A 22542-nucleotide genomic window follows, 5' to 3' on the forward strand; every position below is an offset into this window, starting at 1 on the left:
ACTGTAGATGCTTACAGCTCTAGGTGTTAAAGTGTCACCATAAAACAACAGACTGGTGTGAAGCAAATGAAAATCGCACACCGTTTTGTGGGTGTTACAGTGGTTGTAAAATATAGTCAACTTTAGATAGATGTGTAATATGTGACAATCACCTACTATTTCTAGGAGGAGAAATCAAGGCCATCACTGGCATGAAAATCTGTGCAGGCACCATGAATGGACTGTCAGCAACAGAGGTCAAGGATTGTCTTGAAGTTGAGGCCTCTGCTACCTTTGCTTGCACTGCCAGAATTAAGGCCATGTGTAAACGCTGTCAGAAAGAGAAGAAAAGGTTAGGCCATGACCAAAGTTCCAGCAGCACATTTAATGAGCGGAGCACAGAGATCATTGGTGGACACATTGATGGAGCTGATATCCTCTGTCAATCAAACCCCTCAGTCTATAACACCTGGATTAACTCTCTGAAATCCATTCCTGATGTTTTTCGATATAACTTAAAGCCTCTGCAAACCATAATGCCAAGTGATCATCCTGCCAGTGCTGGACTGAAATAAAGAGGTGGAGAAGTACATCAAGAAGAATGCAGTGTTGAAAAAATGTTCAGAAAGTTGTAAGATTGGTCACAGGTCTAACAAAAGATCCTTGTGATTGTGTCTGTACTGGTAACCAGAATGTGAAGGCAAAGTGCTGTCCTGAGCATCTGTATGGTGACAACTGGTTCCATGGAGGTAAAACAGAATGGTTCACACATGGTTCAGTGGAGGTTATATATGGTGACCAGGTGAAGCGCACTGCCATTATCGGGAATAATGACAATCCTAAGCGGTCTGAGAAGTTTCAGTTTGGACCCATCACCATTAAGATGAAAAACAAACTCACATTTCGTGTTTATTATGAGGAAACTTATAACAGTGATCTGCTTGGTGAGTGTTCATTTGATCTGTATACTGGGAAGAAGACAGATAGCTGCATGTTAGATCATGGTACCTTCTTCTTCTCCTACATAGTGGAGTGTGCACCAAGTCTTGGTGGTGACCAGTGTCAGGATTATGTTCCCTCTCCCATGAATCCCTTTTTGGCCAAGGTCTTCTACACCAGAAATGGAGTCCTTGCTGGAGAAACTGGCGAAGCATCTGCCACATCAGTCAGTGAGTCAGGTTGAGACAGCTGTTGATGTGAGATGAGGTGAATAAGGATTTAACAATGAGCTTGTAGTTCATAGCGTTCTTTCTCTGACCTTTTTCTGCAAAAGTAATTAGGTTCTCTGAAATCTTTGGTGGAATCTAGAATAATAATTCACTTTTTTATGCTTCCTTCTTCTTTGTTACAAAATATACCAATAAAAAATATATCAGTAAAGCATCCACAAAGACAACACACGTGTCCATCTCATTTTTGTATGTATGTGTGTGTGTGTGTGTAATTTTTGGGGTCTACGTGTATCTCCTAAATGAACTACCCTATGGGGATTTCAAGACGTCTTTTTAGAAATAAAGTTCAGAAGAAATAGAGATCTGTATATCACAATGAACAATGTATCACAACCAACATCATACTTAACAGTGACTTATAAAGAAATTCACGACAGAAAAGTCACAAAATGAGTGGGAGGAACTAATCGATTACAAAACCTAAAATAAAGGAAGTGAAAGACATTTTAATAGAAGACTGTGGTTAAAGGGGGAATGGAGAAACTGTCTCAAGACCAGACCATATGAAGTACCGTGAAAACAAAATGCTCCCAGTGACGGTACCAGTGTCTAGCCTAAAAGTTCAACTGTCATATTTAATGAACGACAATTGCCATTCTCCTTCCAGTTAAAAACACACTAATAAACTGACATATGTAGAGACATCAGTGGAAATAGTTTGACCTTTACACTTTGAAGTGCATGTTTATAAATGGTAAGGGAAACACACAGACCATTTTCTATTAGTTGATTCTCACCACAGTCTTGAACGCAAACTTGGGTGTCATCAGAACACTACAGCATCAAAACGGACTGAACCTACAAGGACAAAAGGTAAGGAGAAGGAACAAAACATGTCAGACAAACACTCAGAACATGTGGATATCCTAGGCTTTTGTGAAAAGCACAATAAAATATCCCAGACTGGACAGAGACGAGGAAAACTACAAAAGGATCAACATTGTCATGCTCTATGTGGCTGGAGAATTACTTCCTGTTCAATTTAAACTCAGTAACACACTCAGGCAGAAATTGTGTCGCTACTCCACCTAATTCAGTGGTGGATAATGGATCTAGAGGGGATGCATGGAGGGCTAGTCAGGCCTTCATATATTTTTACACAGGTTCTAATGGGCTTATTAAGGAGTTTAGACAGAAGAGGTAGATAGGACGTGAGAGCCCCAGCTGGTCGGTCTTGCTTCTTTTGAGGTTAAACACTATGGTGTTGGGAGGGTAGAAGAAAATGCCTGAAAGTCTGGCGTGGCGGGATGGATCGTAAGATGTGGAGGAATCTGTAAATTTGGAACGTTGCAGGAACCCAAAAAATGCTAGGAGAAACATAGCTTCAAGACTAGGATCAATAGGAGGGGACAGGTAACCTGCTCAGAGGGTTTGGATGCAACGAGTCAGGAGATCAACTGTGAGAGGAAGTTGTTTTGGAGCTGTCCAGGGTTCTGACTTGCATATGCCTTTGATTAACATGCTGACATTAGAATGGGAAATGGTAGGAAAAGGAACTGCTTAATGAAGAAACTGATGCCTCTGATGTAGACTTGGATGATAGATGCTTGGATTTTTTGAATAGAATGGCCGTGCATTATAAAGCTAGTAAAGGAGGTAACGTCTAATGTAGGGAAAGGCAGATGGAGGGAGGCACGGAAGGCTTTAAAGCAGTTCCAAGGCTAGAGCGAATTCGGTATGTGTAATTTCTCTTGATCGTGGAGATTCTAGTCTCAGAATTCCTGGGCCTTGGAGGGTGGAAAGCTCCCTGGTGTATGTGTTGTTGTGGATTGAGAGTTGGATGAGCTGGGCTAGATGTACATAATCACCCTGGAGGATTTGCTGCCACAAAGCAGTGGAGATGGGAGATGGACACTGTGTTAGAATTGGGCGGGTGCCTGGAATGGCAGTTGACAAGGATACACTGGTAACCGGCGGACTGATTGTTGGAAGAGACGAAGATGCTGCTGCAGAAGGAATAGGTGGCAAAAGAAATGTAGAGGATTGTTAGGGGAAGGGGGTTAGGTTAGGGATGGGGAGGGAGGATAAGAGGGATGTGTTAGTAGGAAATAGATTTGATAGAAGAGAAGGGTCCCCATGGCTAGCAGTTGCCGAGGTGGAGCCGTTTGAAGTGGATGAGGAAGAGGGAGCTATTGAAGCCAAAGGCGCCGTGTTGGAAATAGCTGAAGAAAGGGAATAGGAAAGAATGCTGGGATGTATGGGTAAGGGATAAGATAAAGGAAGAGAACAAGTTCAACAAGTTGGTTGAAGGTGGAACTGATACAACCTGGCTCTGGCTGCATATGGCTGGTGGAACAAGGCCCTGACCTGATGCTGCGGCCTCCGGGATGATGTCAGCGTGTGCAGTCGTGATGACGTGTTGGAGACCAGCTGGAAGACCTGAGTCGAAGCGCATTGTTGGTCTGGTAGAGGAGATGGAGTTTTGGAGCAGTTCAAACTGTTTTGCCTTGTTATCGCTGCTGTGGAATCAAATGCTATTCTCTCACTGGAGGCGAGCGACTGTCCAGTCTGCGATGGTAGTCAGGCGTGGAGGAGTGCTGGCCAGAGGGGAACTGATAGAGGGGCGGCCATTACAGCGTCTTGTTGCCTAATGGCTATGGCGCTTTCTGGGTGGACGTGGCTCAGGTGAGCAGCGCCGAGTACTGCGCCCTCTGTCTGGAGGAGGTGTAGAATGGAGGTCAGAGTTGCTGGACGGAGGATAATGTACGAGGTTTTGAGGAACTTGGACAACGGAGTGTAGTTGGGAGAGGTGACTAGCTGGAGGCGAACGGAAGTAGACGGAATAGGAGAATCTGGGATGATCGACCGGAAATTGAACGATTTGCTGTCGGATGTGTTGAGGACCAACTTGTGGTCCATGGTGAATCTTTTTTTTTAAGGCGTGTCACTCTCTCACTCTCACTCGGGCGAGGAGAGGTTAGATGTGCCTATATAAGCAGGTTATTTAACTTCATATAACGAATTAATGAATGTACTAATAAATTTGACAGATTTTTCTGGTGTCATTATAAATACATAGCAGTCTACTATAGAGGTCTGTTAATGGGGCAACCACAAATCAACCTCCCCTGGTAAACATCCCCCCCATGTCTGTGACCATTCACACTCACATGCACAGCTATCTCGCATGCATTTGACCAATTGATTAACTTAACTAGCATGTCTTTGGACAGTTGGAGGAAGCCATAGTACCCGGAGAGAACCCACTCAGACACAGAGAGAACATGCAAACTCTACACAGAAATAGCATTAAATTTGATCTGGAAATCCTAACAATCAATGCCCCTTACTTCATCTGGAGTGAATGTTCTAGGTTAAGTATAATACACAACTGCATTTGAATCTTCAATTCAATAAATATAATACGCTTACACTTCCAGTTGGTAAGTGGTCTTGTTTTTATACAATACTTTTCTACATATTGGCACTCAAAGTGCTTTACAGGGACACACATTCACACAACTGAACTGGGGGTTCAGTGTCAGATAAAACAGACTGGTGTGAAGAAAATAAAAAAAAGACATTTTTTTGTGGGTGTTACAGTGGTTGTTAAATGTGATATGTGAGAATTATTGAAGCAATCAAGGCTCCACCTTCACCTAATAAAGATCAGATATTGAAATCTACTGAACAGAGCCTGCTGTCAACAGCCAAAGTAAGGCCCTGAAGTCTTCCCTTTTTTGTATTGCTATTTACTTCAGCGTACAGGTAAATTGTAGTTTATCGTTTGCATTGTAGAACTTTTGTTTTTTTGTCAATGCCATTTGATGATGTCCTACTGTTTCTTACACTTTCATACAGATGCCGAGGCTGTGGCTTTTCATTTTTCTGTACTGGGCATGGAATCCTCAGTGTCTTCCATCCAGTGTTAGCTTCACTGGTACACCACAAGAGTGTGAAAAGGCTCCCTTTGTCCCCGGTCACAACCTGGGTGGAGAAGGCTTCAACATCGTCACCATGGAGAGGAAAGGCGCCTATGTCATCGACACTGAATCATGGAAACTTGGAAACGGCACTTGCAGGCTGTACCCAAACAACTACATGAAGGGAGAGAACCAGAAGGTCCCGGCCGCTGTGGTGGATTGGAGAATCCTTCCCAAGTGCAGTTTAACAGTCTCCAGCACAGCCTACGATTCTGTTGAAACACTTGTCAATGATTCCACATCATCTGTGTCCAATGACTGGAAAATTGGCCTTGACATCTCTGTAGATCCTTCTGTCACTATTGGGGTTGGTTTTGGAGGTTCCCACTCCAGAGATTCTAAGTTTGCCATGAAAAAATCTAAAGAAGACCGCTACTCCTTCTTTCGTCATTCAGTCCACTGCAACTACTATGGGTGAGTTCATGGAAAAATATATGTTTTACTTTTTCTGAACCAGATCTGCTCTGGAAAGTTGGCACTAATGGCAGCTATTTTACTTAAATAAACTAAATAATCTGTTATAAATGGTAACTTATTTAATAACTCTCTGTGCTCCACAGCTACAGACTGGCAACAAATCCTCCACTGAGCCATGAGTTTGAATCAGCTGTGAAGTCCCTTCCCTCCTATTCTAATGCAACTATGCAATTATATTACAATTTGATTGACACTTATGGTACACATTATATCACAAAAGTGTTTCTAGGAGGAGAAATCAAGGCCACCACTTCCATAAAAACCTGTCAAGCCACTATGAATGGACTGTCAGAAACAGAGGTCAAAGATTGTCTTGAAGTTGAGGCCTCAGTTGGCTTTGCTAGCACTGCCAACATTGAGGTCATGGATAAACACTGTCAGGAAAAGAAGAAAAGGTTAGGCCATGGCCAAAGTTTCAGCAGCACATTTAATGAGCGGAGCACAGAGGTGATCGGTGGACACATTGATGGAGCCGACATCCTCTTTCAGGGACAATCAAACCCCTCAGTCTATAACACCTGGATTAACTCTCTGAAATCCATTCCTGATGTTGTTCGATATAGCTTAAAGCCTCTGCACACCATACTGCCAAGTGATCACCGTGCCATGGCTGGACTGAAGCAAGAGGTGGAGAAGTACATCAAGAAGAAAGCAGTGTTGAAAAAATGTTCAGAAACTTGCAAGATTAGTCACAGGTCTAACAAAAGAGATCCTTGTGCTTGTGTCTGTACTAGTAGCCAAAATGTGAAGTCAAACTGCTGTCCTGCTGGGAAAGGTCTGGCTACATTGCAGGTATTCGGGCTTCGTGCTACTGGTGTGTATGGTGACAGTTCGATACGTGGAGGTAAAACAGATGGTTCAGTAGAGGTTACATATGGTGACCAGATAAAGCGCACTGCCATTATCGGGGATAATAACAATCCTACATGGTCTGAGAGGTTTCAGTTTGGACCCATCACTATTAACATGATAAACAAACTCACATTTCGTGTTTATGATGAGGATACTTATTGGAACAGTGATCTGCTTGGTGAGTGTTCATTTAGTCTGTATAGAGGGACCAAGACGGACAGCTGCATGTTTGATCATGGTACCTTCTTCTTCGCCTACACAGTGGAGTGTGCACCAAGTCTTGGTGGTGACCAGTGTCAGGATTATGTTCCCTCCCCCATGAATCCCTTTTTGGCCAAGGTCTTCTACACCAGAAATGGAGTCCTTGCTGGAGAAACTGGCGAAGCATCTACCAAATCAGTCAGTGAGTCAGGTTGAGACAGCTGTTGATGTGAGATGAGGTGAATAAGGATTTGATTTAACAATGAATATTTGCTTGTAGTTCGTAGCATTCTTTCTCTGACCTGTTTCTGCAAAAGTAATTAGGTGTGTTACAAAGTTCTCAGATTTAATTCACATTTCCTTTGGGAGAACCTAAAATTATAACGCATTTTTTTATGTTTTCTTCTGCTTTGTTACAAAATATATCAATAAAGCATCAGCAAAGACAAAATGTGTTGATATGTTTCTTTCAATATTGTGACAAGCAGTTGAATACCCATAAGTGCAAAAGCTGTCCAAAGCTTTGAAGAGATGGTAATTAAGCATATGAACACATCAAAACTATTTAACAGAACAATCACTTTTATCCAGAGCATTTAGGTGCCCTACAGGGATGTCAAGAAATCTTTTTGGAATTATTAAAGTTAAGAAAAAAACAACAAAAAAACTAGTAATCTCTAAACACATACAGCATTGTGACAAAAAAACACCATACCCAGAGCAGTCATAAACTGAGAACAAGGAAGTGAAAGAGATTTGAATAAAAGAGCGTGGGTAAAGGTTTACGGTGACAATAGAGTCAACAACACAAACATAAAGTAATGAGTCAAAGGTTTGTTGTGGCTTTAGATGCGCGTACGAGCATGAAGTCTGGAGATGGTGTCATTTAGAGTAGTCATCAAAGCTTTGTCACAATGTACAGTGGCACCATGCATTTACACAGTGAAGCCAAGTCAGGCCATGGATTCGAACCCAGAACCTTCTTGCTGTGAGGCATCAGTGCTATTATTACCAGATGACAGGATTACAGAGAATTTACATGAATACATAAATATTGAGTTGAAGCACCACACAACCATTAATTGAGTATTTGCCACAAGGCATCAGTATCAAGAATCAAATGATCAAACTACAGACAGGTGTTCCTACATCCAAGTCATTTAAAATGACTCTAAATTCATTTAGAGAGACCAACTCACTGGATTCCAGTCAGAAGGAGCATCATATTTATACGTCAGTTTTTCCAAGTCAATACAAATCCCAGGGATAGAAATGAGGAAAAGTCCTAGAAGTGAAGACATTGACTTTCAGTACTGTAGATCTGGTAAGATGAAAGGAGACAAGGAAAAGCAGAGGGAATAATAAAATACTTTTATCATTAAACTGAGTTTATAGTTTGTTCTGCACACAGTTAGACATTACTAAACTAATATCTATACACTTTTTATGTATTCATGCATTGCAAACCTGCTAGGACTGTAAGTGCTGATTCAAATAGTTGATGATCCACATCTAGATTGACACTGAGTTTTCTCAGTTGGAGAGTTAGCAATCCTTGCACTTAAAGGTTGCACATGCAAGACTTACAGACTGTATATGCACGAAGCCCTGCACAAAAGGGTTCACTTTTTTCTTCTTTCATCACCTGTTAGCATAGTTTTACTGTCACACATAATGCTCGTACAAACAAACATGAGGGACTTTCAATAAATAATCAATTTACGTACAAGTGTCTCTCCTCATTTTTCCATCTAAGAAAGAGGGCACGCAAAAAACAGTAAATGCAAGATATATGAAAATTGATACTAGTATATGAACGTCCACATTTATATTAACACTTGGTTTTCTTGGTTATAGAGTTTAGATGGCGCTGATTATTAATAATCACACTTGCTCATGCACATGCATTTGAAGAAAATTTGCAGGATGCACGTACAAAACATGTCTATATGCACTAACCCCTGGGAATCACACATGTGTCTGCAAAGCTGAGCTGTACTAATCACAGGAGACACACATACATGTAAAGGCTTGATTATGCTTCCGCGTAGTGATCACGGAATGGTCACGCAATGGCCACGCAGTTGCTTGGACGCAGTCGTGAGACCGTGATGGTTCTGCGTGGGGTTTACGTGTCGAAATGCAATTCAATGCCACACCGGCAGAGGGCAGAGAGACAGACTGGCGTTGGAGCTCCAAATTATTCAAGCAGAGGAAGAAATACTTCCATTGCAAATTAGGGCACGACAAAGGAGACAAAGGAGACAACAGCGGAGGTGGTCTGTACGCCCTTTGAACGTACCCAGGCAGAGGACCGACGAATATGGCGTTTATGAGTGGAAACCGGAAAAGCGGTCTCCAGCGGATGTAGTTAGCGGACCAATCACAGCCAATGCCGCTGCGTTGCTGCTGCGTTGCTGCTGCGTTGTCTCGACGCGCGTCGAGGATTTTTGGGAGGTGCACGTCTGGCCCTTGCGTAGGACGTACGGGGGTCCGCAAGGACGTAAAGCCCAAATTATGCTTCCGCGTTGACACAGCGCGAGGGGGCGTACGGACCTATTGCGGACCTATTATGTCCTATAATAATAATAATAATAGGTCCGTAATAGGACTGTACGCCCCCTCGCGCTGTGTCAACGCGGAAGCATAATTTGGGCTTAAGACTCTTAATAAGAAAATGTACAACATCCAGAGGAGTCATAAAGAGAGTGGAAAGAAGTGAAACCTAAAAAAGTTACGATGAAGACAGTTGATTAAAAGAGTCAGCACAAGAAGTATAAAGTGAGTCATTTTGCTTCTGTGGCTTTAGGTGCCAGTATGTGCATGAAGTCTGTAGATGGTGTCAGAGATGGTGTGTTAGAGTAGTCATCAAAGCTTTGTCACAATGTACAATGGCAGCATGTATTTACATAGTGAACCGCTTGTCCTGTGGAGGGTCGCGGGGGGTACTGGAGCTTATCCAAGCTGTCATCAGGCGAGAGGCAGGGGTACACCCTAGACAGGTCTCCAGTCTATCGCAGGGCTAACACAGAGAGACAGACAATCATTTACACTCACATGCTCACCCATGGCCAATTTAGAATCACCAATGAACCTAACCAGCATGTCGTTGCACGGTGGGAGGAAGCTGGAGTACCCGGAAAGAACTCATGCAGACACAGAGAGAACATGCAAACTCAACACAGAAAGGCCTAGTCGGCCCATGGATTCGAACACAGAACCTTCTTGCTGTGGCATCAGTGCCAACCATCACTCCACTGTCCTGCTCATTTTATTATTATTATTATTATTATTATTGTTGTTGTTGTTGTTGTTGTTATCAGAAGACAGGATTACAGGGAATTTACATGAATACATAAAAGTTGAGTTGCAGCATCACACATTCACTGAGTATTTGTCACAAGGCATTAGTATCAAGAATCAAATTATCAAAACTAAATGCAGGTGTTCCTACATCTGAGTCATTTAAAATGACTGTAAATTCACACACATGCATGTGAAGTGCAGCTGAATGACGCACAATACATGCATAAATGCAATAGCCCCTCAGAATTAGGAGTTACACTTGCGTCTGCATAGCTGAGTTGTTCTAATCACAGTAGACACACATACATGTAAGATTTGTATGTGTGTCTCATCCATTTTCATTTCATCACCCTCAAGCATAGTTCTACTGATACATGATACTTGTACTTGAAATACAGTTCAAGAGTGTGTTGAATACAAATATTAGACACATTGCCCACCTAAGTAAGAGAACACAAACACTGAACCTTGTGTCTTGTCGTTACAGGGATTGTGTCTGTAATGGGTGAGGTTGGGACATTCACTTGGGAAGGTGTAATTAGGTCCCTAATGACATATCCACAGAGAAATCACATTCTTCTAACCAAACTACTTTCACTAACAACAGCAGAAATAATCAGATTCCTTTTCTTTACCTTGCTAAGTCAAAGTTACTTTCTAACTCTGTTGCTCTATACAGGCCCAAAACTCATGCCTCACATTTTTTATTGTTAATATATGCAGTGTCTTGAAACGCACTGTATATCCGGTTTCATAGCAACAGGAGGGCTCGGCCCATGTTTTTGTAGAAGCCTATAGCACCATCCACTGGACAGTAATGAAAAGATTCAACCCATTTTTGCTGCATGGTGAAAAATCTTGACACAGTTAATGTGAGCAAAAGGAAATGACTCGGGTGCAGAGACCAGACAGAAACAAGGTTGAAGATCTGTGATGTAATACTAAAAGCAAGTGTTTGCCAGTACATCAGGCAAACAAGGCAGAGAAGTGCCAAGCAAAAAGACAAATCCAAAAAGCAGTCCACAAAAATATAACTGGCAAACTTGCTAGGGCTCAGGCAGACTCAGAGTGTAACACAAAGAAAGGTTGGGAGCGCTTTACCGGGAAGTACAGAGGCAACCTGGCAGTTAACAATGAATAGGAGGTATATGATGTATACACAAGTGAGTAACTGACTAATGGGACACAGGTGATGTAAAAACTATCAGGATGAGAACAAAAGGAGGAAGAAAGCTAATAAAATGGCACAGGAATAATTACTGCCAAAATAAAACAGGAAGTAGTCAGAGAATATGTGGGTTATCATAGTCATAGCAATAGTGTGCATGGTCTTATCAACCTAGACAATTCAGTGTGTATGATCTGTATGGTCATAAATGAAGAGCTGAGGAATTTCTAAAGGTACAGACCCATCAAACAACTACCAGCACCTCATGTCGCTTGAGTCTAGACCAAGAGATGCACTTGTACACAGTGCAAAGAGTGGCTTTATTCTGGCACATACTGTATATTCTATGCCTGCATGAGTTTATGTTGGTATGGAACTATTCATGTTGTATGGAAAATGTTCAGATGAGATGAAAATGTTTCAGAGGATGGCTTGTTAGGATGTAAGAGACAGATGCTCACAAAACTGAAACACTGTTACAGATGTGTGCGTTCTAGTTATGGAAGTTTCTTTTTATTAATATTATTATCAATTTAGTTGTGTGTCTTTAGAAATTTGACAGTTTATATAATATATGACTTAAGTGTTCTGGGGAACATAGTGTTGTTGACAGAAGATTGTGTTGTTGTTGCTGTGTTGTTGCGTTACAAGTCACCGTGGAGTCAGCTTGCAACTTCAGTGTTTGTATCTGAGCTCTGAGACCATCCATTTTTGCCTCTGCCTGTACTGTAACTGCTTTAATGTGCACTGCTTTACTTGGGGCCAGCTTGTGGCGTGATGCTTCAAACTCTTCTTCTTTACTGAGCTCATTTAATAACTGCAGGAAGGTAGGAGGTTTATCCCGTCGCTCCCTATGCCTGAGGTTTAGGAGCATCATGTCTGACCTGGTGGCTCCCTTAACCCTAGAACACTAACGTTATAAATAGTAACACCATCACTAAAGTTGGGTACATTTCACCCGATATAACACACCCAATAAAAAATACTTCTCACCAAAATATATTGAAGTAATACAATACATGGTAAATTGAAGTACTTTTATTTTCAACTATAAAATGTCTCATAAAACAAAAAAAGTTATCACGGGGGGCCCTATAAAGAGGCTCTAAAATTTGCAAAAAATCTTTAACGAATAGCTCCTTCCATTGGAAATGACCATTAAATGATATTTATTCATGAACATTACACTAAATAAGAATTACATGCACATTCCAGGATCTCTTAGCTAGCTCTTGTATCAAAGAATAAACATGTGGAGCTAGCGATTGCTAAAGTAAGCTACCTTTAGTCATGTTTTATTCAGTTGTTGGCATGCCAGTTTAACCAAGCCTGTGACAGGATGATAGATGTGCATGGTATGTTGCCCAAAAAATTCAGTTGCAGGTTATTACAATAGTCTGATTTAATACAAAAACACTCACATTGGTTGAAAATCACCCAGAAATATTTTACCCACAAAAAATATGTAACCTGTAGAAATAAAACCCTTTATGATCGCATGGACCCTCGCCTGGAGGCATGAGTCACCAGTAGCACCCCCTATAGACCGTATTGCATGAAACTTGGTGGGTTTGTAAGGAGTCATCCACAGATAATTACTGTCAAATTTCAAGCAGTTTACTGTGGCGGTTTGTGAGATATAAACATGTAGTGGTTGTAGCGTTACAAATTTTTTATGCCAAATTTCATTAAGTTAGCTATTGCAGTTTTTGAGATATTGAAATGTTGCTTTTGTATCGCCCCCTAGAGACCAAGGGTCACAAAAGTTGCTGTGCTTGTACAGAATCATATTATTATTAATGATATGAAGTTTGATTAAGTTTGGGTATATACTTCACAAAATATTAGCTTTTGAGTTATACTGTGCCACGCCGTGAACAATAATTGCCATTATCTTTGTAATTGATAACCCTGTTAAAGTTCTTTTCAGAACTTTTCATTATTTTTGTCCATAAATGACACATGCCAAGTTTGTTGAGAATTGGATGAACGGGCTAGGAGGAGTTGATTTTGCTTTGAGGTACATATTTTTCAAATGGCGGAAAAAATGGCAGGCGGAAATGGGCGTGGCCTAGTCCATTAAAACCAGTGCTATATAAGGAATCAGAGGGAGAATTTTGTTTCTAGGGCACATGGTCCTCAAGATGTGAGCCAAAATGTAAATTGACTTATTATAGTGCCACCTAGCTGTAGGCATGTGTATTGACACCTTGGCAAAGTGACATGCTAGGACTTCTACCAAGACTCTTTTAGGGTAAAAGAAAAAAAACGAAGAAGAAGAAAAATCGCAACAAAACCAATAGGGATCCTGCAATGTCGTTGCATGGATCCTAAAAACAGGGATTAGAGCAGGGAAACACTCCTACCTTCAAAGACGTCACGCAAATCAGACAGCAGCAACACAACAAAAATCACTTGACAATCGCGTGGGTGAAAATCACCTGACATTAGTGTTCTAGGGTTAATGAGCTGGTCCAAACGAGCTTTATCTGTGGAGGTGGGTGACAAGCCTTCCTTGGGGACTACTATTCTAAGAAATGCTGAGAGCTTCTCACTTGGCTGCTGAGACATCATTCTGACAGTGAAGTAGAGCTCCTCTCCTGTTTCACGTGTACCAAATGTGGCGAGGAGTGGGGGGAGTTTTGCAATGTTAACTAAGGAACCGACAATGCCACCTAAACTAATGTGAAGCAAAGATAAGGGCACAGGGTCGTGACTGATGTGGCAGAGACAGTAGATAAAGCAAATATTTTTACTGAATTTAAATAAATCAGGGATAACCTAAAAAGAGAACTGGAACCGCTGAAAACTGTTTAACACAAATTAAGTAGGATAAAAATTATTTTATTAATAATCTAAAAGGGCGGCACAGTGCAGAGGTGGTGAGCACTGATGCCTCACAGCGAGAAGGCCCCGGGTTCGAATCCACGGGCCAACTGGGCCTTTCTGTGTCGAGTTTGCATGTTCTCCCTGTGTCTGCGTGGGTTCCCTCCGGGTACTACAGCTTCCTCCAACCGTCCAAAGACACGCTAGCTAGGTCAATCAATTGTTCACATGCCGTAGGTGTGAGTGTGAGTGTGAGTGTGAATGGTTGCCTGTCTCTCTGTGTTGGCCCTGCAATAGACTGGAGACCTGTCCAGCGTGTACCCCGCCTCTCGCCCGATGACAGCTGGGATAGGCTCCAGCAGACCCCGCGACCCTTAACAGGAACAAGCGGTTACAGCTGGTCGTTGGCTGCAGTCTCTGTGGTGTGTTCATGGGGAACTTTTTGGCTCAGACACAGGTGACGTGAGACGACAACACAGTCTGCCTTTGTTGTCGGTTTGATGTGTCTGTACTTTTATAGTCATCTTTTTTTTTAATCAAAACTAGTTAAGGCTGCATTCAGTATGTAGAGTATGCACTTTATTTTTCTTTTGGTTGATCTTACATAGCTATTGTGCAATTTAAAAAATTCTTGACAGAAAACGAGGGGAAGTGTGTCTGTTTGATATGCTATTAAACTGTTGCTGTAATTAAAGAGTATAATATACGATGACACTATGGAACCAGACGTCAGACCTACACTGGTGCCCAATGACAGCAGATAGTTAAGCAAATAGCAGCTGGTCTGCTCTAGAATTTTTTATATTTTTTTTCATGCCAACAAAATGCCACAGTTATGAGGGGATCAACTCATTGCCTGACCTGGGAAATCTTTGTCAGATGGTGACTTCATAAAAGAGCTCTTTTAGTGTACCTGGAAAACAAGGCAGGCATTAAACAACGTTAGCATCATTCAACAAGGTTGGCATGACCAGATACACAGTTGTGCCGTGAATTGTACAGCTGCTCATGGTCATATGACATTTTTCCTTCTGCTGTTTCTTTTTATTTCTTTCATATAGATGTCGAGGCTGTGGCTTTTAATTTTTCTGTACTGGGCATGGAGCCCTCAGTGTCTTCCATCCAGTGTTAGGTTACAACCTGGGTGGAGAAGGCTTTGACATCGTCACAATGAAGAGGAAAGGCGCCTATGTCATCGACACTGAATCGTGGAAGCTTGGAAATGGCGCTTGCAGGCTGTACAGAAACACCTACATGAAAGGAGAGAACCAGAAGGTCCCGGCCGCTGTGGTGGATTGGAGAATCCTCCCCAAGAGCAGTTTAACAGTCTCCAGCACAGTCTACGATTCTCCTGAAGCCCTCGTCAATGATTCCACATCATCTGTGGAATATCTCATTTAAAATGTAGTCAGAGTAAAAGTTACATAGTTAGTTCTTAGGCGGGGTGTATAATCTCTCCCCATGCAATAAAAAAGTACCACAACACACACAAAGCTCAAACTCACTTTTTTATTAAAGAAAACACATAGATCCAGATTACAGTTCCTCTCTTCTTTAAAAGCAGGTTGTTCAACCACAGCAAATGGATGAAGGCCTTCACAAATGAAGTTAATCAGAACCTTGTCAACTTTTGCTTGCGGCACACGTTTGGTTCCACCCACTGCCACCAAGTCAGATATTTTTGCTTGCTTGGGTTTTTTTGGTACCAGGGTCCGCTTCTGTGCTGCCACGAGGCCAGTGTAGACTTTCATCTTTGATGGATGTTTCCTCTGTGAATAAAGAACAAACATCATCATATAAATAATCAATACCATGTTTTCGTTAAACATACAGTTAAAATATTTTTTATATTAATTAATTCATATTTTTCAAAGTGACATGTAGAAAGAGTAGACTGGATAGGTCACTGGCAGACTTTAAGGACACTGAACTCTCTTCGTTCAGTGCTTCTATGCTCTCAGTGCTTTCTTCCAGCAACAGACAGTTCAGTTTCCCCAAGATGGCGCCCGCCTGGATAAGCGAGCCGGACGCGAACGGTACTGTGTTCCTTTTTTAATAAACTGCCTGTATACTTGCAAAGTTCTCAATGCTTCGGTTTACATGTAGAGACCCTAGTTATGCTACCGTGTAAGTGTGGTGATATTGTGAGCCTTGTTAGTGGTATAGAAATAGCGATTTCTTTTTGTGTCGGTGTGCCCCGAAGGCTAGCGTTATACGCTAAATAGCGGTTTGCAAGAAAACTGGTCACATTTGACTAACAAAACAAATACATGAAAACAAATACCAGAGAACGGTCGAACTCGGTACACATGTGTTATTAACCCCAGGTTCATTTTGCGCCGGAGTTCCCCTTTAAGTATGGCCAGGGATTGGCCTCACGTTCTCCGTGCACCGACGTCTCGACGTTTCTGACCTTCTGGCGCTGCAGTTGTCCAGAGCCAATCAGATGGACAGTTAGTGGCACGCGGACGCAGTGCAAGTTCATCTATTTTTTTTTTTTTTTTTTTATACTTTGTAACGGAAGCTATTTAAAATGTAGTGAAGTAAATCATTTCCAATAATATGTACTTAAGTAAAAGTAAAACTACTGATTTAAAAAAGTACTCAAAAAAGTACAAGTACACAAAAAACTACTCAAGTAACGAGAGTAAATGTAATTTGTTACTTTCCACCCCTGCTAACTCCGGTTTTTTTTTGGGAGAAGTAACTAATAACCATAACTAATTACTTTTTAAAAGTAACGTGCCCAACACTGGATATACATAAGCACAAACTCCTGAGAGCATGAGTCACACATGTAGGACTTTAAGTCAACTGACACAAGTCTACTACAAGTGTCTCTCCCTTTATGACCCTTTCCTACCCGATACAGTTTTTTTTGTATGTATGCATTAATTTCTTTATTCTCTCCCTCTGTGACCCTGTTTAAACTTACACATAGAGGGTGTTATGATATACAGTTCAAGAGTGTGTTGCCTACAAACATTACACACCACTAAACTAATCAAACTAATCTATACATGGTCTCTATACCGTATATACAGTATGCATTCATTTGTCCATCTACACAAGAGAACATGCAAAAACAATAAGCGCAAAATAAATTAGCATTGTTTGATACTAGGATATGAACGCCCACTTTTACATCAGCACTTGGTTTTCTTGATTGGAGAGTTCAGATGGCTGATTATTAATAGTCACACTTGCACACTTGCTGAAGTGCAGCTGCAGGATGCACATACAATACATGCATTAATGCAATAGCCCCTCGGAATTAGGTTTTACACTTGTGTAGCTGAGTTGTACTAATCACGGTAGACACACATACATGTGAAACTTGTATGCGTCTCATCCATATTCATTTCATCACCCTCAAGTATAGTTCTACTGTCAGACATGCAATACTTGTAGAAATACAGTTCAAGAGTGTGTTGAATACAAATATTAGAAACTAAACTAATATCTACACTGTTTTCATGTATGTATATATACATTTGCCCATCTTAGTAAGAGAACACAAACACTGAACCTTGTGTCATGTCGTTACAGCGAATGTGTCTGTAATGGGTGAGGTTGGGACCAGTAGCGGTTTTAGGCACGGGCGAACCGGGCATCCGCCCGGGGCGGCATTTTTTCATGACAGAAGTGGGGGCGGCGCGAGCACTTGGAAAAAATAAAATAAAAATAAATCTGCACCGCTACATGGTTTTCTATTATCTGTCGTATCTGTGTGGGGATATTGTCGCCTCCTGCAGGCGCCCCTGCTGCTGAGAAGGTGCCGTGCACAGAAGCTGTGTGTGAGAAAGGGAAAGGGGGGCGGGAGACAGTTCACATCTGGGTCTCTCCCACATTGAACGGACGGGAGGGGGGGGGGTTTCACTGTATAAAAGGGCTAAAGTCAGTCACACCTTGACTTTCTTCCATATAACGCACTTCATTCATAATATTATAAATACAGGCCGATAATTCCTGCACGTTTTTGTTTTTATGAATTGTGTGAAATGGCCAAATAAAAATAGGTCATACAAAACGATATTGTGGTCACCAAGGTGAATTGGTTTAGTCTTGACTTCTGGTTGTGAGTGACAGCGTTGGGGGATGGAAATCTGTTGATTGTCGAGTGTCAAATAAACAGAAGGACAGAAAAAGGTCAAAGCCATCAGGTGCTCAGTTTAGGAAAAAGAGAAAAGAAGAAGAGGAGAAACGAGCAAAAGATAAAGGTATGCTGTGTTCTCTCTGTATGATTACAGTATCCATGTCATGAATGAAGGACTAATGTTAATTGGTGGTATACGTTTGTTAACTTTTTTGCTATGATGCTTGCAATGCTTATACAACAGTAATTCATCTTAACAAACACCAGATCTAATTTCACTGTAAGATTAAAGTTCAGTTATTATTTATTTCCATCACGTTGGGTCCTTTAATTAATTCATATTTGTAGGTAGTTTCAAAGATGAACATTTGCTACAATTCTTTTTCGTGTCAAACATAGTTTAACCCATGTCTAGTAATTGATAAAGAAATTACTGATAAAATATTTTTTTTCAACTAATTATTATTCTTTTTAAAATTATGTTTAAAAACACCATACACAATCTTAAACAACTGTATTCTTTCAATTTGAATGAATATCAATCGTGTTCAAAATAAAATATCTGCGCTGGCGCATCTTGATTGACGGCTGCGACTGCACAAGACAGCTATCTGTCATATGACAAAGCGCATCAGCGATTACATTCTGAATGCCAGAGGAGGAATTCTGGTTTGGAGCAAGAGATGAGTACCCAGAGATCTCACTGTGTGCTCTAAAACGGTTGGTTCCTTTTGCATGCACATATGTGTGAAGCTGGATTTAATGCAGGGTTTCCGCTAAAAAAAAAAAAATGGCACCGGACAACGTGACCGTCAGGCTTTCAATTTACCGGACAAATGTTTGAAATTCCGGTAAAATATTATCTGAATTTATTGACCTTAAAATGCTAAATGATATGCAGGCTATATAAGAATGATGTTACAGCATGTCAATTTATAATCGTTTTATTGAAAGTGCCGTTTTTTTTAACTTTTTACGCATTTTGTGAAGTGTGCAGCAGCTGAATTTTTGCTGCAGCGCTGTTTTGATTCGGTTCTACAGTGTAAAACCCGGATCTTTCGAGGGATTCAGATCATTCCGAATCAATATGAGCCGGTTGTCCGAGTCACTTGAGTCACTTGACCCAAAATGGCCGGATTGCAGCGATGGCGTCTTGATTGCGCACTTGATGGAATCCTAATTAACTTGAGGCTATAGCTTCGTACTCACTTGAAATTTCTTTGCCAAAATGACCAATAAAATTGCTTATTTTAATATTAAAAATTTGCTTTGAGGGAATAATTACATTTTGACAAGCTCGCCTAACTGTACATCTTATCAGGGAAAATAAAACTCTGTATTTGCAACATGGTATAACAAACATGATCAAAAACTAATTCTAGAAAAAAAAATGTCTCTCGGGTCGCGAGAAATTTGTGATGTTAAAATGGGGTCACAACCCAAAAAAGGTCAGGAACCACTTGTTTAACCAGTCATAACTAAAAGTGTGCCAAGCATAGAATTGGAGGCAGTAACCAAGGAGCTAATTGTTCCTCCCTGAAAGATAGATTAATATAGCGTCTAATGACAGACATTTAGCATATAAGGGCATGTTTATTTAAATTTCTCGGAGGGGGTATCGGCCGGGGAGTAATTGAGTGTAGAACCACCACTGCAGTTCAGAACTGAATGGTAAATGAGAATACATTTTCTTGTATTTATTAAGAAGGCATACTTTATTTTTAAATCTGCAGGAGTGAACATGCTTACTGTTAATGTGTCTTGCTCTATTGTGTTACCACAAAAAATCTGTTACGACACTGCTTAACAATCAATGCCCCATACAGTACAAATCTGGAGTGAAAGTTCTACTTTAAGAATAATGCATAACTGCATTCGAAGCTTTATTCTATATTCATGATACTGTAGATGCTTACAGTTCTAGGTGTTGTGTCACCATGAAACAACAGACTGGTGTGAAGCAAATGAAAGTGACACACTGTTTTGTGGGTGTTACAGTGGTTGTACTATATAGTCAACTTTAGATAGACGTGTAATATGTGTGACAACCACCGAGGCAATTAAGACTACACCTCCACCTAATAAAGATCAGATATTGAAATCTACTGGACAGAGCCTGCTGTCAACAGCCAAGGTAAGGCCCTGAAATCCATTCTCTTGTTACCATTTACTTCAGTTATGGGTAAATTGTAGTTTAATGTTTGCATTGTAGAACTTTTTTTTTTTGTCAATGCCATTTGATCATCTCCTACTGTATTTTACACTTTCATACAGATGTTGAGGCTGTGGCTTTTCATTTTTCTGTACTGGGCATGGAGCCCTCAGTGTCTTCCATCCAGTGTTAGCTTCATTGGTACACCACAGGAGTGTAAAAAGGCTCCCTTCGTCCCCGGTTACAACCTGGGTGGAGAAGGCTTCGACATCGTCACAATGGAGAGGAAAGGCGCCTATGTCATCGACACTGAATCATGGAAGCTTGGAAACGGCGCTTGCAGGCTGTACAGAAACACCTACATGAATAGGGAGAACCAGAAGGTCCCAGTCGCTGTGGTGGATTGGAGAATCCTCCCCAAGTGCAGTTTAACAGTCTCCAGCACAGCCTACGATTCTGTTGAAACCCTCGTCAATGATTCCACATCATCTGTGTCCAATGACTGGAAAATTGGCCTTGACATCCCTGTAGATCCTTCTGTCACTATTGGGGTTGGTTTTGGAGGTTCCCACTCCAGAGATTCTAAGTTTGCCATGAAAAAATCAAAAGAAGACCGCTACTCCTTCTTTCGTCATTCAGTCCACTGTAACTACTATCGGTGAGTACATGGATGAATATATGTTTTATTTTTTCTGAACCGGATCTGCTCTGGAAAGTTGGCACTAATGGCAGCTATTTTACTTAAACTGAATTATCTGTAATAAATGGTACCTTATTTAATAACTTTCTGTACTCCACAGCTACAGACTGGCAACACATCCTCCACTGAGCCATCAGTTTGAATCAGCTGTGAAGTCCCTTCCTTCCTATTCTCCTGCAACTATGCAATTTTATCACAATTTGATTGACACTTATGGTACACATTATATCACACAAGTATTTCTCGGAGGAGAAATCAAGGCCACCACTTCTATGAAAACCTGTGCAGCCACTATGAATGGACTGTCTGCAACAGAGGTCAAAGATTGTCTTGAAGTTGAGGCCTCTGCTGGCTTCGCTAGCACTGCCAGGATTGAGGCCATGTATAAACACTGTCAGGAAAAGAAGAAAAACTTAGGCCATGACCAAAGTTTCAGCAGCGCATTTAATGAGCGGCGCACAGAGGTGATTGGTGGAGACATTGATGGAGCCGATATCCTCTTTCAGGGACAATCAAACCCCTCAGTCTATAACACCTGGATTAACTCTCTGAAATCTATTCCTGATGTTGTTCGATATAACTTAAAGCCTCTGCACGCCATACTGCCAATTGTTCATCCTGCCAGGGCTGGACTGAAGCAAGAGGTGGAGAAGTACATCAAGAAGAATGCAGTCTTGAAAAAATGTTCAGAAACTTGTACGATTGGTCACAGGTCTAACAAAAGAGATCCTTGTGCTTGTGTCTGTACTGGTAGCAAGAATGTGAAGTCAAACTGCTGTCCTGCTGGGAAAGGTCTGGCTACATTAACGGTGTTCAAGCTTTATGCACAGGGTTTGTATGGTGACAGATGGACAAAGACAGATGGTTCAGTGGAGGTTACATATGGTGACCAGATTAAGCGCACTGCCATTATCAGGAATAATGACAATCCTAAATGGTCTGAGAAGTTTCAGTTTGGACCCATCACTATTAACATGAAAAACAAACTCAGGTTTCGTGTTTATGATGAGGATACTTATTGGAACAGTGATCTGCTTGGTGAATGTTTACCTGATCTGTATAGTGGGGAGAAGACAGACAGCTGCATGTTAAATCATGGTACCGTCTTCTTCTCCTACATAGTGGAGTGTGCACCAAGTCTTGGTGGTGACCAGTGTCAGGATTATGTTCCCTCTTCCATGAATCCCTTTTTGGCCAAGGTCTTCTACACCAGAAATGGGGTCCTTGCTGGAGAAAATGGCGAAGCATCTGCCAAATCAGTCAGTGAGTCAGATTGTGACAGCTGTTGATGTGAGATGAGGTGAATAAGGATTTGATTTAACAATGAATATTTGCTTGTAGTTCGTAGCATTCTTTCTCTGACCTGTTTCTGCAAAAGTAATTAGGTGTGTTACAAAGTTCTCAAATTTATTTCACGTTTTCTTTGGGAGAACCTAGAATTATAATGCAATATTTTTATGTTTTCTTCTGCTTTGTTACAAAATATATCAATAAAGCGTCAGCAAAGACAAAATGTGTTACTGTGTTTCTTTGCAATATTGTGATGTAGGTGTAACAAGTTGTTCAAAAGTCTTGGAGATATGGTAATTAACCCTCCTGTTGTCTTCGGGTCAATTTGACCCGATTTCAA

General features: G+C 41.2%; 2 protein-coding genes and 1 pseudogene across 3 annotated transcripts; all 3 read left to right on the forward strand.

Moving 5' to 3' along the window:
* Positions 1-515: 515 nt before the first annotated feature.
* LOC311494648 (perforin-1-like) lies at positions 516-1189 on the forward strand (annotated as a pseudogene). The gene is made up of 2 exons: positions 516-627; positions 671-1189. The product of its transcript is annotated as a perforin-1-like (transcript).
* Positions 1190-4858: 3669 nt separating this feature from the next.
* On the forward strand, positions 4859-7109 carry LOC311501757 (perforin-1-like). Its single transcript, XM_084563747.1, has 3 exons — positions 4859-4919; positions 5013-5548; positions 5695-7109. Exons 2-3 carry the CDS (start codon positions 5013-5015, stop codon positions 6878-6880), a joined length of 1722 nt encoding a protein of 573 aa, XP_084419873.1. The 5' UTR covers positions 4859-4919; the 3' UTR covers positions 6881-7109.
* Positions 7110-20334: 13225 nt separating this feature from the next.
* On the forward strand, positions 20335-22508 carry LOC311500845 (perforin-1-like; the record flags this gene model as incomplete). The annotated part of the gene is made up of 2 exons (XM_084562463.1): positions 20335-20870; positions 21013-22508. The coding sequence occupies 2 exons, from the start codon at positions 20335-20337 to the stop codon at positions 22199-22201; spliced, it is 1725 nt and encodes a 574-aa protein (XP_084418589.1). The 3' UTR covers positions 22202-22508.
* Between the last annotated feature and the right edge of the window lie 34 nt (positions 22509-22542).

Source organism: Chelon labrosus (genome assembly GCF_963514085.1).
Source record: "Chelon labrosus genome assembly, chromosome: 2".
NCBI classification, from domain to species: Eukaryota; Metazoa; Chordata; class Actinopteri; order Mugiliformes; family Mugilidae; genus Chelon; species Chelon labrosus.

What these genes read in the sequence shown, in the direction of transcription:
- LOC311501757 (XM_084563747.1), top strand. Translation starts at nt 5,013, where the DNA reads ATGCCGAGGCTGTGGCTTTTCATTTTTCTGTACTGGGCATGGAATCCT. An exon ending in GTCCACTGCAACTACTATGG is followed by an intron (nt 5,549 to 5,694) that starts GTGAGTTCATGG and finishes TGTGCTCCACAG; the next exon opens with CTACAGACTGGCAACAAATC.